The 18,074-nt window shown below is 40.1% G+C and overlaps 1 protein-coding gene across 7 annotated transcripts in view; it reads left to right on the top strand.

Moving 5' to 3' along the window:
- The window catches only part of FAM13A (family with sequence similarity 13 member A), a 142,110-nt gene that overhangs the window by 24,067 nt on the left and 99,969 nt on the right, over positions 1 to 18,074 (top strand). For all 7 annotated transcript variants that reach the window (XM_087962864.1, XM_087962862.1, XM_026672645.2 and 4 more), the window contains 2 exons: positions 2,218 to 2,368; positions 8,404 to 8,484. In XM_087962864.1, coding sequence (XP_087818990.1) covers positions 2,218 to 2,368; positions 8,404 to 8,484 — 232 coding nt within the window. The remainder of the gene's footprint in view (positions 1 to 2,217; positions 2,369 to 8,403; positions 8,485 to 18,074) is intronic.

Below are 18,074 nucleotides of genomic sequence, written 5' to 3'. Positions count from 1 at the left end.
GGGGAGGCCTCGTGGGGACCTCAAGCTCCGTTTTCGCTGGCAGAGTGCTAGAAAAACAAACTACTAGCAAAAGTGGATCCCCCCAGCCCCACCCGAGCCACCACAGGTACCCCCGACACGAGTGAAGTTGAGCTCGCCATGCCCATCATGGCCACGACCACCTGGGCGCACCTACTGAGCCCCCTGAGGTCAAACACAACCCTGATGTGGCCCTCAATGACATCAAGTTTGACACCCTTGGTGTAGGTGTCTAAGCAAGATTTCAAGCTAGTTTTGTTCACTAAGCTGAAGAGATCGAAGCCTCTTAGGTTTTCCGAAGAGGATTGTCCAAAAGACTCTATATCATGCCACAATATATTTGAACAGGTGGGCTGGTATCCAAAGAACCTTGGAATTGGTTGCCTGACTCTAAAAGGACATTTTTAGTAATTACTTTTGCAAGTGACAGATGTTTTAGAATTGGCTTGCAATATGTCAAGGTGGCATTCTGTTCAGTGACAGAGGGGGAGAAATTTTATTGCAACAATATATTCGATTAGCCTTTGGTCTTTTGGTATCATCGTGAGCAATCAAAGGACACTCTTATCTTCTCTTGAAGTAGCCTTCACGGTGTGACTCCCACATATCATTTTTTCTACCCTGGCAACAGTTGCTGAAAATTGTTGTGTCGTCTTCTGCTGTTTTGATTTAGCAAGGCTATTGTACTTTGCATTCTCACTTTGCCGCCACTATACCTTCAACCTTTTCCAAACAGTATGCATGTTCTCCAGCTATCAAAATTAATGTTCCATCTGCATGCAATCCTCTGGAACTCATCATCCATCGCCTTTTTGGAGACCATCCTATCAGGCGCCTAGTTATATGAGCAACCCTGGTGGCTAAGTGGTTAGTATGCAGTATTGCAGGGAAATTCTGCCCACAGCCTGGAGTTTGATCCTGACTGGGCTTAAGGTTGACTTAGCCTTCCATCCATAAATGAGGACCTAGATTGTTGTGGACAATATTGTCAGAGTTTATTGCAGAAATCAAATCCAGAAAGCACACACAGATGACTGATTCAGCAGGATTCAATAACTTCTTTATATACATAAAAACATATGAGTAAAATGTACAATACCAATAGTAGATTCTTCCAACCAGTGGTGGGATTCAATTTTTTTTACTAATGGTTCTGTGGCCATGGCTTGGTGGGCGTGGCAGGGGAAGGATAATGCAAAATCTCCATTCCCTTCCCACTCCTGGGGGAAGGTTACTGCAAAATCCCATTCCCTTCCCACCCCACTAACCTGCTTTCCAGCTCCGTTCTCCTGTGCAGGGCAACAAAAGAAGACCCAGCCAATCAGCTGGGACTTGGGAGGCAGAGAATAGATGGGGGTGGGGCCAGTCAGAGATGGTATTTGCCGGTTCTCCAAACTACTCAAAATTTCCGTACCGGTTTTCCAGAACTAGTCAGAACCTGCTGAATACCACCTCTGCTTCCAACATGGTAGTAGTTACAGACAAGCCCAGACACATTTGCAGCTTCAGAGCTCAGAGCAAATTAGTTTCAGTTCTCAGCATAGGACTCGGAGCTGCAGGGCCACGCCCGGGCTCCTTCAGTTTCAGTTTCTGATTCAGCTCTCATTGGCTGACCTTGTTACCATGTCTGCCAGTTCATGAATATTCTGATAAATATGCTCAGAGACTGTCGTAAAGCACTGTGAAGTGGCATATAAATCTAAGTGCTATTGTTAATTCTGCTGACTGCCAGCAGTTCGATTCTCGCCTTCCATCCTTGCAAGGTCCATAAAATCGGGAGCCAGATTGTTGGGGGCAATCTACTGACTGTGTACTATGAAGCGGTATATAAGTCTTAACAGCTATTACTCCGACTCCCACTTTTTGTTGTGCTTCATGCTTGCAGTTCATTTGCATGGTTAGTCATTAGAGTATGTGATGTAATATTTAGGGCCTGTCCTAAAATCGAAAGCGATTAGCAAAATCAATCCATCGCAAGGCTATACCCCACTGCCCTTGAAGATCATCTCTAGTAATTTTCTCTCCTTTATAAAAATCAGTCTTAAGAGCAAATCAGGTTTGGACTCATCCCTCTTATTTTGTGCTCCCTCCTTGGACTGGCCTAGACGTGCCTCATTTCAGGCCGTTAGAGAAGAAAACTACACAGTGTTTGAGGCTTCCATCCTGCTTTATGTATTGATTGCTTTGTTTGTCTTGCAGTGTCCCACCTGGCTTCGAAGGGATGAAGCAGCAGGAGATGTGTAACAAAATCATGGTCCGCATGCTGGAAAACTACAGTTCCTTGTTTGAATGGGAGCAGCAGCAGAAGGAAGGAGGATGCAAGGAGTCACCGAAAATTATACTGGTGAAAGTGAGTGTTTGAAAGCTGAATGGTGCTTTTGAACTGTATCTCCCCCCACTGTGATTTACTGTAAACAAAGTCAGTTTAGTAAATGTCAGAGTAACATGGCCAGTGTGAACTCTGACCCCGAAAAAGGATTCAGGCTGGGGGGGGGCTCTTAATTTTTTGTACTTTTTCATTGATCAAAACTGTACGTCGCTCACTTCTCTATTGCTTTTTGTGGTGCGCATTCACCTACGTGTGAGTATGTATATTTGCCTCCGGGAACCTGTTTGGTAATCAGAATACAGCTCTAGGAAGTAACAATCAAAGAAATAGAAGAAAAAACAGTGCAAAGGAATTGTTTCATTGATCTGGGCTAAAATTCTGAGCAGGAAGTACAGTGGAACTTTGGTACTCATCGTTAATTGGTTCCGGGAAGCACGAAGAGTAGCAAAAACAATGAGAATGAGTGCCAAACAATTTTTTCCTATAAGGAATAATGGAGTGAGTCACAAAGGCAGCCGACACTGACAATAGCCATAGCAGACTTAGACTTACATACCACTTCACAGTGGTTTATATAGTCCTCTCTAAGTGGTTTACAGAGCCAATATATTGTCCCCCAAAAATCTGGGTCCACATTTTACCAACCTTGGAAGATGGAAGGCTGAGTCAACCTTGAGCCTGGTGAGAATTGAACTACCAAACAGCTGGCAGACAGCAATCAGCAGAAGTAGCCTGCAGCACTGCATTCTAACCAGTGAGCCACCACAGCTCTTAGCTTAGTTCTAGCTTGTGTATTGAGTACCAAATGATGAGTACCAGGATGATTTTTTTTTGCATCAAAATTCATTGAGTCCCAAATTTGATGAGTTTCAAAGCAACTAAATACCAGGGTACCAATGTATTGCAAAAGAAAAAGGGTAGAAGCTTAATGAGAGTGCTACCCTCAAAGGAGTAATAGAATGCTATAATTAAAGCTGAAATCGAGTTGTTGGATGTCAATCGCTGGTTTTGAGTCTAATGAGAAGCTGAAAGCCAAGAGGAAAATACCATAGCTACAGCTAAATAGCTCTCTTCTATGCCTTTGCCAGAGGGGTTCTTGTTAAATTCTCCTCTGTTCTCTCTCAGTTCTTCAGCCCTTTTTCTTTAGCTCATCATTAAATTCTGCACCTAATGATCCTTAGCCCCAGACCTTTTAAGAATGCAATCCGATACCAGAAAATTATAATTGATAAAAGAGAATATTTGTAGCTCAGGGTTGGCATGAAGAGGCCTTGGTGCTCTCTGAGCTTGCTTATTTTCTTGCAGACATTTCGTTACTCAAACTAGTTTCTAACACTGATGATGTTATCTAGTTTGGTAATGAAATGTCTGCAAGAAAACAAGCAAGTTCAGAGAGCACCAAAGACTATGACTATTTGGGCCTTTGCTATCCCAGTCATTTAGGAGCTCATGTCTGATTATTCAACAGTGCAACATTTGGATCACAGGCAGAGTTTGCAGATTTCCTGAAACCTTTCCATTTGGGCAGATTTCCCAATAATGTTAAATTCTCCGCTCTTCTTAAACACTAATAGGAACAGATGACTCACAGTCACCTATCACCTATTATTTTCCCCAAACAAACCTATGCAATTCACCCCTAGGTTTGCTCTTATACGGCAAAATTTATTTATTTATTTATTGATTATTTGATTTGATATGATTTGTATTGCCGCCTATTGGCCATGGCGACTCAAGGCGGCTTACAACATATAAAACCACAATTTAAAAACAATAAAACTTGTAAAATCAAATAAATTAATATAGTAAAATCACCCCCCACTTCCCCCCCCCCCCCCCGCGCGACAGCAGATTACACAAGCCATTTAATGGGCTCCATCTGGCTCTGGGTTCCCCAGGCCCGCTGGTAGAACCAGGTCTTCAACGGCTTCCAGAAGAGAATAAGAGTGGGGACCAGTCTAATCTTTGGGGGAATGATATTCCAGAGAGAGGGAGCCACCACGGAGAAGGCCCTTCTTCTGGGTCCCACCAGGTGTATCTCTTTCGGGGATGGCCACCGCAACATTCCCTGTCTCCCTGCTTTGACGGGTCAGGTAGATGTGACCGGCAAGAGACGGTCCCTCAGATAGCCTGGTCCCAAACCGTGAAGGGCTTTAAAGGTGACAACCGTCCTTTTCATGAAGCTATGGTTAATCATTTTGCTTTTCTCTTTTCCCTTCTTCACTTCTATCTCGTTTGTTATTAGCTCTGGTTTAACCATGTGCCCGAAATGCAGGTTTAAAACAGACTAGTGACGCCAAGTTATCAAAAAAAAAAAAAAAATATGCATAAATATGCAATGTATTATGGTTCGTGGCACCGTCCGCCAGATATTTAGACTGGATTTGGTATTTTTATCCACCTATGGAGTCCTTCCTAAGGACTTGGGATAAGGAGATATTGTTTGATAGTGTTAAACATATCATCGCAAGAGGTAATTTGTTCCAAGTAAAATCGTTATGATCATTACTTAGCACTTAACATTAGTGCTGTTCAGTTGTATACAACAACAGTGTTTTTTATTTTTACAAGTCCTAGTTAATCTGAGATTCTGACCATTGTTTAAGTTGAATAGGAAGTAGCCTTGGAAAATAAGATACGTCCTTGACTGGTATTATGTCCAAATGAAACCCAGCAACCATGTAAAAAGAGTTGGGGTTGGTTTTTTTTTGTTTTTGGCTTTTTAGCATTTGTGATAATGATGTGAAACAATTTGCTTCTGGCTATCATCCAGGCAGCCAACTATCTCTTGAAGACTGTTTTTAAACCAAGAAACAAATGTACATAAATACATGGGAGAAAAGCATCACTTGAAAGATTTTTTTTAAAAAAAATTGCCTCTCTTTAAGCTTTTGTTGTTCTCGTTACTGGTTAAATTGATGGAGAAATAAAAGCCTGATGAGAGGGAGAAATGTATAATCAGGGAGAATGAATCTTTATTTGCTTACTTTCTTGGTCAAATCATCTAATTTTTGATTAGTGACACCATAGCTGTGGAACTTAAAAAGGATCATAAAAAGAACCATGTTAAAGTCGTACATTCTTATTTGATTCTTAAATAAGCAGAACCTTGGAAGGTGACAGGAAAGCCATGAAATAAAACAGTGCACGGATATTCCAGATTTTTGAAGTATTATATATTTATTTTTGTAATCTAGCTCTGGAATATACACATTGATTTTTTTAAAAAAAAGTTTGGCATAACAGGAATACAATCAATGTATTGATTGTATTTGATGTTATTTCAAATTGTCTGTTCATGAGTGTATGTCCAACATAAGACATTAACCAATAAGTAAATATTAGACTAGGAAACTATAAAAGGAGAACTTATTATGCTGAAACACCTTTTAAAATGGACAGCACAGAGTCTTATTTATTCATAGTTGAGATAGTCCTGTTAGGAAATCACGGTCTTGAAATAGAAACATGTTAGTTATTTGAAATGGTGGCTTCTAATTTTTTTTTTCCGAGTCTGTTAACCTGTAATGAGCTTGTATTTTAGTTAAGAAGTGTGAGAATGACTGTAGTTAAGTCTCCAGAGAAGTTTGGCAAAGTACATCAAAAATAATTAAGTTTGTGTAGTAAGGGTAAGGTAGAGGTTTAACTTTAACAGAGACATATAAACAGATTGGCTAATAAACAACAGTTGTTCACGTTTTGCTGAACTGGTTGGATTAAAGAAAAGAGCAAATGAACCTGGCTTAGTACATGTTATATTTTCCACAACATTGTGCCAAAAATGTTTCTCTGTAGTATGTCTTTCCTCCCCCCCACCCCCTTTCCTGTTACTGGTAAAAGCATTTACCATAAGGCAATTGGTCATTATCTGGTAATAACTCCTTCCCTGTCAAATGTAATGTAATGTATTCCAGATGTTAATTTAACTAAGAAAACATCCAGATCACATTTTGGGTTGATGCAAGAAATACCATCTAATCACTTATGCGCATTCACCCATAAGGCTAAATTAAATTTTTCAGCTAAAATTGCTGAAGTTTCCTGGTTCATATATAATATTAGGCCACAATAATTGAGCTTCAGGCAGTGTTGAGACCAAACATAAACCAGTTTTAACATGGTTTAGGGTTATAAGCAAACCTGGCTTTGAGCTGACTATCATTGTTAATGCACAATTGACATACTCTGAATCTCCTCTGCCATTAGGGAAATAGACTAAACCTAAAAGGTACATAGTAGATCTGGATATTTTTAGCACTATAAACAAAATTTTGATTATTTCTTTTCAAGAGAACATTTTATTCTTGCAAATCATTTAGTTTTTCGTTGAGCAGATGGATATTTTTTCTTTAAAAAAAAAGATAGAAGAACAAGGGGACAAAATCCATTGGGATATTCTTCCCTAGCGAGGTTAAAATACACTCCTTTCTAGGTGAAAGTTTAGAAGCTCCTGTGATCTTTCCTTTAGCGTCCTGTGAAGCTGCCAAGGAGAGTGACTTTGTTTTATATTGTGTCACTGTCATCATTTTGACATGTCTTCCTAATGATACTGCAGCTCTAAATAACTTCCCCCTATTATTTTCTATGACTTACATGCCATCAGATTTATTTATACAATTTATAGACTGCCCAACTCCAAACGATGGTGGGTGTCTTACAATTAAAAATCAGGGGAAACCTTTAAAAAAATCATAAGCAGCCTGAATGCAAATAAACAAACAAAGAGATCCTGGTAACTTCATAAAGTAATCCTTCTCCAAGATGATAGCCATTGCTATCATGATCCATCCATCTTGCTGTTGGTCGATCTCCCTTCCCTTCTACTTTCCCCAATATTATTGATTCCTCAAGAAAGTTAAGTCTTCACATAATAGGTCCAAAATATGACCATTTGAATATGGTCACTTGTGCCTTGGGTAAGAACTCTGGATTTATTTTCCTTTGTTTTCTTGACTATTGATAATATTCTCGGGATTCTTCTTCAAAACTAAAGTTTAAAACCATTTATATTTTTTTCCTGCTTCAGAATTCAATTATTTTTACTTTCATGGAGTTATTCCAGGAAAATCATTTCCTGTATGATTCTGATCTTTATAGGTAGCTTTAGAGTTTTATAGATTAAGTTATATGTCCTAACCACTGCATCAGAGGAGCCCTGGTGGTACAGTAGTTAGACTGCAGTATTGCAAGCAAACACTGCCCGCAGCCTGGAGTTTGATCCTGTTGTGGCTCAAGATTAAATCAGCTTTCCATCCTTCCAAGGTTGGTAAAACAATGTCAGCATATCACCCCCAGATTGTTGGGGGGGATATGCTGACATTGTAAACCACCCACAAAGTGCTGTAAAGCACTACAGGGCAGTATGTAAGTCTAAATGCTATTGCTATATTTTACAGCATCTGAATATCTTTCCAAAGCATATAAATAATTATCAATAACTTTGAAGAAAGCACTGTCAAACTGCAGCTAAGTTGTGATATTACACAACACTGTACCACAGATGGATAAAGATGTGAACTTTTATATATTGAAGAAGCAAGCAATGGTTCTAGACTATTTCTCTGTTTTGGTCTTTAAGCTCTTCTGATAGTCAGTACTGTAAATTATTTTTCTCATGATGGTGCTGTAGTTTTTCTTCTATAGTTAACCCATCAGAATATGACAACATCATGTTTTATGAACATAATCCCAGCCCCCTTTCTCACAAACCCAGAATACCCTACCAAATCTTAAAACAAATCACAACATTAGGATCTGCTAGATATGTTGGCAGTCCTGTCTACTTGAATACTTAGCCGACGACTAAGCTTGGATTTTCAATTGCAACTTTTGATGAAGTCCATCAGGAATGCTGAAGCTTTATTTTGAGATGGCCCTTTTTGGTCAATCCAGTTGTTATTTTAAAAAAATCATTTCACAGAAGCGGAAGAGAACATGTGAATGCATATCTCTATCTGAAAACTCAAATGCCTATCAAATGAACCAGTAGTCTGTTCTTGTTTCAGGATGTCTCTCCAGATATATTTTTATGAATTGCTTTTGATGTTTCCTGATAGGAGGCTTGTTGCAAGACATCTCCGCCAATCTTGCTGAAGAACCTTGAGACAGAAATGCCCAAGCCAAAGCCAAGAACAAAGGTACAGAAAAATAAGGGCATTGATCTTTTTGGTGGCTGCTTTTCATTTCCGTTTTATCTGCACTATTTATTAAATTTAAATGTCACCCATCTTACTATCCAAACTGACTCTGGGTAGTTTACAGTGTAATAAAATAGAAATATGAAAACAATTGTAAATGTTTTTAGAAGCATTTGGACATATTGGAACAGATTCAGAGAAGGGCAATGAGAATAAACAGGCAAATAGAAGCTAACTCTTAGGAAGAAAAATTGAAGGAGCTGAGCAACTTTAGCCTTTTAAAGGTAGCTCTGGGACAGGATATAATAGCACTCTTCAAATACCTGAAAGAAAATGTAATGTATGTGAGAATGTCCTTGGGAGGCAGGAGGAAGAGCTGCAGATAGGCAGAGGTCAATTAAGAGACAGCTAAGCCTGCAGAAGGAATGGGAGCATCTCAAAGGAGACCTTCCCTAGTTTCTTGGACTATAAAGGTCAGAGGAGAAATAGATTCTTTCATTCTTGGAGAATTCTGTTAATGCAAACCAACAATAAAGATGGACCTGGTGTTTCTTGTGTCCAAGGTCATTCTTGTCTGTCTCACAAGGTTGGCAGAATATGACTTAAAAGCCAAGACTTGTACACCATTGTTCCCAGACGCAGGACACAAAATCATTGAATTTGCTTAAAAGCAGATTCCAGTTGCATATTGTTGTTTTTTTTTTAAAAAAACCTAACTAACTAATGGTCAGAGCAGTTCAAACTATTGAAACAAACATTTGGGGAAATTTTGCTCTTCCCTTCATTGTCTTCAGGGGGTAGCCAAACAGCTACCTGTCATGGACACTTTAATTTGGTTTCCTGCACTGAGCAGTAATTTGGATGACATGGTGTAAGTGCTTTCTTCCAACTCTAGGATCATATGGCCTGTTTTGTGACTCCACTAATTCCCACTTATCTTTTAAGGATTGCTTCGGTAAATACATTCTTGAACACCTGTTTCTTAAATAACCAGACAGATAATGAAAGTTCCTTAGAAATGAACCCATCTGCAGTAGGTTTTGTTCTGTAAACACCTACTTGCCAAACATGTGAGCATACATACAATGCTTTGACAAAATGTCAAGGCATTTTAGCCATGCCATGCTAGCATAAGTGTTTGGGAACTGAATTTAATTTTGGCATCAACGCTTTATTGACCCACCCATCAAAAATATATAACTAGTGTTCATTCATGTTCTGTACTCTGCAGCTTTGCTGCACTCATTATCTGCTCCTGGGCCACTTGGATTAAAAGCTTTTGAAAGTATAAGAACAGGTATGATAAAAAGGTAGAGGTAGTCTTGCTAGATACAGATGTTATTTTCTGGGATTCCAGTGAATTTGGAATTACCACAAATCAGATATCTACCTTTCAAGAGAGAAAGGAATGTCCTATAAAATTTGTTCTTTCAGTTGAGAATCAATTTGACAGACAGTAATAAATTAGCCTTGAAATGTTGATGATGTCTTCTTGTCAAACTGAGAATGGAAAATTTCAGCTTTTGGGTGGAGATTGTTTAAATCCTCGGTAGCACTTTGTTCATACATCTAATTTGTCAGAAAGCTGATTTGCTCTGATTTTAGCTTGCAGGATTTGTTGTACCTATACTTGAACAGACTTGCTAACTTTTTTTCCACATTGATTTTAAATGCTATCATTAAGTACTATTTTACATGGCATCAGAGACAAATGATTCAGTTGTCTAGTTTTTAGGAACATTTGGATTTGAGTTGGATTTGTTAGATGTATAGCTTGGCTTTTCTCCAGAAACTTAAAGCAGCTTTCCAAAGGATCTTCATTTTATCATGGCGATGAGTTGGGGTAAAAGGTAATGATTGGCCAAACTTGGTGCTTCTCATTGGGGATGCTGTAGAACAGGGTTGTCAAACTGGTGGCCCGTGGGCAAATGGCATCATACATAGGCCACACCCATCCCAGCTCCACAAATCAGAAAAAAACGTTGTGAAATGGCAACAGGACGCCACGGGTTTGACACCCGTGTTGTGGAAAGAAAGCTATGTTAATCTAAAACAGCCAAAATTGATTCATTCATTCAAAGGCGTAGCTTTTTGTGATCTTAATAAACATGGAAAAGGTGTCCCAGACTCCTTGAGGTTGTTTTGGAATGACCGAACGTTTTCTGTGAGTTTCCATGATTAAAAATAAACTTGAACCTCATCTCCTTAGTTTTAGTCCACTACATGAATTGCCCAACTACAAATTGTTGATTGCTGATTGTTCCTGATTAGTAATGTGAATCCAATCAATTGTGGCTTAATTAGTAAATCATCAAAGTGCAATTTGTGAATCCAGTTTAATTTTCATGGGCTGTTTTGGATGCTTTGGGGGGAAAGTAATGACATGAATACTATATTGCATCTCCAATATAATAAATTATAATACAATATGGGTCCCATGGCCTTCTTTACTTTTTCTGTCAGTTGAAATGAGCTGGCTTACTTACCACTATATATTGTAAAAACAACCAAACCCATTTAATATCTCTAGGATTACATTTCTCAGGACCTTCCAACCTTTAGATACATTGCAGGGGGAAATAGCCATTGGAGTCTTAATACATAGAGCTAGAAATTTGCACTTTCTTGTGGTTTGAGCAATTTGAACTTGACTTGTGCAAATTAGTGGTTATTGTTTTACATGGAAACATGCTCATAAATCAGAACTTTATTGCTACAATCTTTTAGCCTACATGCACAAAAGCCAAATTTTGGGTAATTTCCCAGCCTAACTCTCCCCCTTTCTCCTCCCCCTCTTCCCACCAACCAGAGAAATCAAATTATAGTGGGAAAGGAAGAGGACTTTATTTCATGTTTTACCAGCCTACAGCTTTCCCCCCCCCCCCCAAGTTTAAAATTGTACGCTTGTTCATTTGTATTAATATAACAAACATGATAGTTGGCAAAACAGATACAGTAAAAGCTGAATATGATATTAACTATATAACTAGCAGTAGAAATCTTCAACTTTGACAGCCCAATCTTTAACATGCTTTTTTCTCTGTCTTTGGATACATAATATAATGCAAAGCATTTGGAGCAGAAAATAGAGTTGATCTTCAGCCACATCAGTTTTTTTCACATGTGGCCTTAGAGAGGGAGATGGTTGGATCAGACCTAGAAGAGTTGAAATTTACCAATCCAAAATTGGTTTGCTGGTCTGTTTTGTTTGGAAAGATGAAATTGAATTTGTATTTCAGAGACAGAAGAGTAAGCTCTTCGCTTGATTTGTGGCCTTTTGTATGTTGTATCCATGGGTCTTTCTTTTGGTTCTTTGCCAGCTAGGAGAAAAATAGCTTTTCCGCAACAAACTTCACTGTTAACCTTTCTTTTGTTTAATAAAGCAAAAGTTCATTTCCTTAGTTAGCAAGGGTGTTTCTCCTGAGTCCTTGACAGATGACAGCTGTGCTTTCGACTGGCACGGTAGAGGAAGAAAATAACATCTATCCAACAACAGTAGAAAAGGTTGTCTGTTTGCCCTGCAATTTCTGTTCTCATAGTCAAGGCAGAGCCACAAATTGTACAGGCCTCCAATCTGATCCAAGTTAATCATTTCTCCAGATGTTGGGATTGGCAGCATTTTTCTTTCCCTTGATGTGTCCCTGTTCCCCTACTTTGTCTTAAGTCGGAGCGCACAACATGGGTTTTTGGGGGCCATTATGTGTGCTATATTGAGCCTTTCATAGCAAATGAAGGAATGAAACCATGTTAAAAAAAATGTAAAATGGGGAGAAGGAGGAAAATTAAAATAATGAACATCACAGGGTAACTGTGGGTGGCTTACAGTCATAAAAGACATACATAAAAATACATGCCCACACACACACACAAACCATAAATAAGTTAATACAAGCTATATGTTATGATCCAATTAAAGGCTATTGAAATATATAAGTAAATGAAGTAAAAAAAATGCTATAAATAGTAAATTGTGGTGGTTTAACTATGGATGTTATTACAATTATTATTTTTATTACTAGTTTATAAATACTCTGTATAAACAAATTGATCCAGACAATACGCTGTTTATTAAGCACTTATGTATTTTAAAGAAGAAAAAATGTATAAATAAAAATCATAATTAATTAATATGGGGAAGGCAGGGGCAGGAGGGGGCAGGGGAGGTAGGATCTGTTGTTAATTGATCAACCACCTCCATTATGTTGCTCCCCCATTGGAGTCCTAAACTAAGTGGCAGAATGAGGTCTTTAGGCTCCAATGTATGGAAGATCAGGAGGGTTGGAGCCAACCTCACAGTGGGGTGCAAGACATTCCAGAGGGCAGGTACAATGAAGGCCTTTTCCTGGACCTTGCCAGCTGGAATAATCAGGTTGATGGGGCCTGCAGCGTGCCTCCTCTGTTGACATGGGTAAAATGGGCCAATCCCAGGGGGATGAGATGGGTTTTCAACACGATAGCAGTCATGGTGGCGCAGTGGTTAGAGTGCAATACTGCAGGCTACTTTTGTTGCCTGCTGGCTGCCTGCAATTTGGCAGTTCAAATCTCACCAGGCTCAAGGTTAACTCAGCCTTCCATCCTTCCGAGGTGGGTAAAATGAGGACCCAGATTGTTGGGGGCAAGAGGCTGACTCTGTAAACTGCTTAGTGAGGGCTGTAAAGTACTGTGGAATGGAATATAAGTCTTAAGTGCTATTGCTATTCTCCCAAACTATTCTGTCTAGAACATATTCCTTGTCTTCACACAACCAACATGTATGTATGCACCAGTGGTGGGATTCAAATTTTTTTACCACCGGTTCTGGGGGCGTGGCTTGGTGAGTTTGGCGTGGCTTGGTGGGCGTGGCAGGGAAAGGATACTGTAAAATTTCCATTCCCTCCCCACTCCTGGGGGAAGGTTACTGCAAAATCCCCATTCCCTCCCCACCCCACTAACCTGCTTTCCAGCTCCATTCTCCTGTGCAGGGCAACAAAGGAAGACCCAGACGATCAGCTGGGACTTGGGAGGCAGTGAATAGATGGGGGCAGAGCCAGTCAGAGGTGGGATTTTCCGGTTCTCTGAACTACTCAAAATTTCTGCTACTGGTTCTCCAGAACTGGTCAGAATCTGCTGAATACCACCGCTGGTATATACACATATCTGTACAGAGGAGATGGCAAGATGTGGAAAGTTTGTAGCTATGTTGGGTTTTCTTGCTAATTAGGAAAAACGTCTTGGGAATGTTTTGACCATGTGCAATTAAGACTAAGGGCCTGATGTAGAACTGAGGTAAATGGGAGAAAGAGAATAGAAAAAAATAGCATGAATCCTGAAGGCATTAACTCAGAGTTGATCTTTTAGGCTGAAATTTTACTTCCAGATACACCTTAGTATAAATAGATCAAGGTGAAAATATCTGAGATTTGAATCACTCCAGGACCCATTTCACCTCCAAAAACTATCATAATGCAGGATCCAGCCAGAAAAACAGGCCATCTTCTCAACTCTCCAAAGACTCTGCCCAAGTTATTCCACAGAGCAAGGAGGTAACCTCTTGGAGCAAGCTTCCCCGTCCTCCAGCTACATCACTAAACCTTTCCAGGTTTGCCTTCTGACTGCAAAAATGTTGGTTTTTATCTTGCGCATGATTAAATGAAATTGCAACCAAGGTGGCCCACCTTTAACAAGCTTCAATCCTCCACAGGAATCAAGGGGTTAATATAATAGCATGAGTCAGCCACCTCAGCATTAGGACAGCCAATGTTTCCAAGGCATCAAAAGCAGTTAATTTAGCCAACTACAGCTATGTGTTCCAGAAAAAACAACTCCGCCTTCCAATCCATTGGAATGGCCACAAATGGAAAAATCAGAGGCTTATAGTGACCTCTGTGTCTCACCTCCTAAACTGCCAAAGTAGAACAATTTATTTGGAATATTTTCACTATCTAGCTCAGTGCTGTCAAACTCCTGGCCCGCAGGCTGGATGGGTCAAGCGCTGGCCACATTCAGGCCCGATGTTGGCGAAGGAGGGAAAAGTCGTGCTATGTCATGGTGATAACATGAGTTTGACAGCTCATGAAATGCCAAGTGTCTATAATTAACTTTTCATCAACTATTTCATCAACTATTTCTTCCTTCTGAACAATCTCTGAACAGAGAGCAATCCATAATGTTAAAAAGGATCCTGGTTTTTAAGAAACGGTATTGTTTTGTAACCCGATGAAAGCATAACCTGGAGTATTCAAATCCTGTTGAAAATCCAGGAACTGGCTAGATGACCTTACTTATCCTTTTCAAAAACAATCAAGGTGAACCAGGTGCTGCATTCTGCAATGACAGAATGCATAACAATATAAAAATCCTGTACTTGGAGCAGAAATTCTCCCTGTAATGGGCAGGTTCCACCATAATGGAACCTGCCCATTACAGTTGTAAGTTCTGGCCACTGTCAAGAAGTTCATCATCAGATCGACTTAATTTTATGATTTATTTTTTTGTGACAGTAGCATAATATTGACAGTAGTTCTGGGTCTTTCCTGGGAAAGAACATGAATCCAGAAAATGATGTGTTTGTTTCCTCAATCATTCTTTGTTGTTGATTAAACATGAAGTTAGATATTAAACTATATTGTGGAAGTTCACCATGATGAGGTCTTTAGTACAGGTAGCACGGCTTATAAAAGAACACTTACAACTCCTTCCTAATCTTATCCGATAGTTAATCTTTCACACATTAGCAGTTCCAAGGTTGGCTTGCTGTGTTTCTGAAGACAACCATTTGTTTTAGAAACACAAGCAATTTTTACCGGTTTAGCATTATTAAGTCTCATGACCAATTTTATAGATTTGATAACTTACCATCATCCTATCAGTTCTGTTCCCTAATCAAACAAGTCTTGGCAGAGTTTCCACAACTTTTGGGGCTGGTGGACATTTTTGGAATATTGAAAACATCTGGATTTTCTGGTAAATATATCTGCTGGGAGTTTGAATACTTACCACATAGGCATCTTGGCTACAAAGCACTAATTGATCAAAATGCTTCCCACCATCCGTATTTTTTGGTGTATAAGACACACTCCCCCCACCCCCCAAAAAAATGTCTGTGCATCTTATACATCAAACGTTGCCAAAGCCTTGCACACCTGCCAGCCCCCACCCTTCAGCCTCGGCCTCCCAGCAATTTGCCTCCTTGCAACAAACAGCAAACAGCCTGTTTCAGCTTCAGCACAGCCTGATTAGCACAAGCAGCTGATCGGCCTCCCAGTGATCAGTTTTTTTAAGATGCAGGAATTACCATCACCTATTGCCACCTCTACGCACCCTGTTTTTGGCCTGTTCTGATACCCGCTGCCTGGAACGGGTCAAAAATGGGGCACGCAGAGGCTGAAAACTGGATGTGGAGCCGAAAAACGGAGCATGCGGAGGCAGCAACAGGCAATGGCGATCCCTGCAGCCTGAAACAGCTGATCATCGGGAGGCCGATCCTACCGACAATCAGCTGCTTGTGCTAATCAGGCTGTGCTGAAGCTGACCAGGCTGTTTGGTGTTTGCTGCAAGGAGGCAAATTGCTGGGAGGCAGAAGCAGATTTTGATTCTTATTTTGCTCCCCAAAAGCTAGGTATAAGCTGTCTTATACTCCGGGGCGTCTTATAGTCCGAAAAATACAGCACTCTTCTCACTATGCTTTTGCAGGATAGTCTCTCCTATCTCTACTTAGTGTTGCCTTTTGCTCAAAGTGATTGGCACATCGAAAAAAGAAATGAGCAGCCATTTTTGTTTTCATAGTGGGCCCATTTGGCACTCAGAGATAGGACTTCACGAAGCCAACTAAATAAAATTAATTGAATTACTGCACCCCACATGTGCAATAATTTTCCCCATTTGTCTCACTAAAATATCAAGACAACTTTCGTGGAGCACTCAAGCTACATTCAAGACTCCGAATAGTGATATGTGACTGGGGTCTCACTCTGTACATGGCTGTTCTAGAGCAATGGTCACCAACCGGTGGGCCGTGGCCCACTGGTGGGCCATGAGAAAATTTTGGTGGGCCACAGAGAAATCTCACCCCCAGAGCACCCCCCCTCAAAGCAATTAATCCAGGCTGTGCAGAAACATAAGGCTGCGCCACCCACATGGCCCGCGGGAACACTCCCCGCCCACTCACTCCTTACCCAGTAAACTTGCCTGCTAAATTGCTATTTTTCCTTTTTCCGACCATCATCTGTTCTGCTGTGCTGGGAGATTTAGATTAGCTAGGAAGCAGGAAATGGTTGGATTTCTTGCTTTCTAGCTAGTCTTTAGATCTTCAGCTCAGCACAGCTGAACCTCCCTTAGGACTGAAGGTTTGCTTGCAAGCAAATTCAGTGCAGACTCACGGCAAGCAAATTTGAGAGACTGAGCTAGCCGATGGCAGATAGATGGATCACTGAATGATTCTGTGAGCAACTCAATCTGTCTGCTTTGCCTGATTTGGGGTAAAAGTTGCTCTTTTTTTTATAAAAAATACAATATTTACATGCATGGTGTGTTGTGAGTTAATTTTGTGAGTTTGCTTGCAAGCAAATTTTATGTGACAGACTGAGCTAGCCAATGGCAGATAGATAGATCTCTGAATGAATCTGTGGTTCTGTGAGCAGCTCAATCTGCCTGCTTTGCCTGATTTTGGGTAAAAGTTGCTCCTTTTTTATAAAAAAATTCAATATTTATGTAAATATTTATAATATTTACATACAAGCCATGCCCAGCCAGTCGCATGACCACCAAGCCACACCCACAAATTAGGCCATGCCCACAGAACCGGTTAGTGGTCCCTGGGATCTAAAATTATGAGTTTGGTGGTCCCTGAGGTCCAAAAGGTTGGCGATCCCTGTTCTAGAGGATGAGCTTTGTGGCTCATCAAATCGAAGTTCTGGTAGAGCCCCAGTGAAGGGACACAACGCATCTTGAAAATCACATAACTCCAAACTTCTTACCCATCCTAAGAGCTGCTCTGTATTTTCCTATTTTCCCATTATAAAAACTGGCATTTTAGCAGCATGAGGTCTCTTTTGCTCTCCCAGGAGGGTTTTGAAAAACTATACGGTGAAAGGAAAGACTTGCTTAGAAGAGAGATGGCTTTTTGCCAGTAACAAAAACCTGACTAATTGTGTCTTTCTGAAAATCAGCAGGAAATAAGGAGAGATGGGGTTAGAGCAATGGATTTGAAGAAGTAAAACAAGCCGTCAGTCTCTGCAGCAGTCTGTGACTGCCAAGACTAAAATCCTGTGCAATCATGAATCAACTATGGTCAATACTTCCTTTATTCGACCCTATAATCCCCTAATTTGTGGTAGTGTCTGGGCAGCTGGATGGAGCTGAGTGTTTACTGGCCAACTATTATCAACAGTGCAGCAAAATACATAAAAATTATTTTTGAAAAGTATCCGGGTAATGCTATGCTTTTAGAAGAATCCTGTATATTTGCCAGCATTTATTACTAAGTATATATAAAATGAGGTATTCAATGTGCTGGATACCATTACATCACAACTGGTGTCCAAATAATTTAGTAGTTTACTGTCAAAACATGTTATCTTGGCTCTCAAAAGCAAAAAGAGTTATTGATCTTT

Source organism: Notechis scutatus, chromosome 4, assembly GCF_049901735.1.
Source record: "Notechis scutatus isolate UNSWTSFEM ecotype Mainland chromosome 4, rNotScu1.2, whole genome shotgun sequence".
Taxonomy (NCBI): domain Eukaryota; kingdom Metazoa; phylum Chordata; class Lepidosauria; order Squamata; family Elapidae; genus Notechis; species Notechis scutatus.
This window is presented reverse-complemented; position numbering and strand designations above follow the sequence as displayed.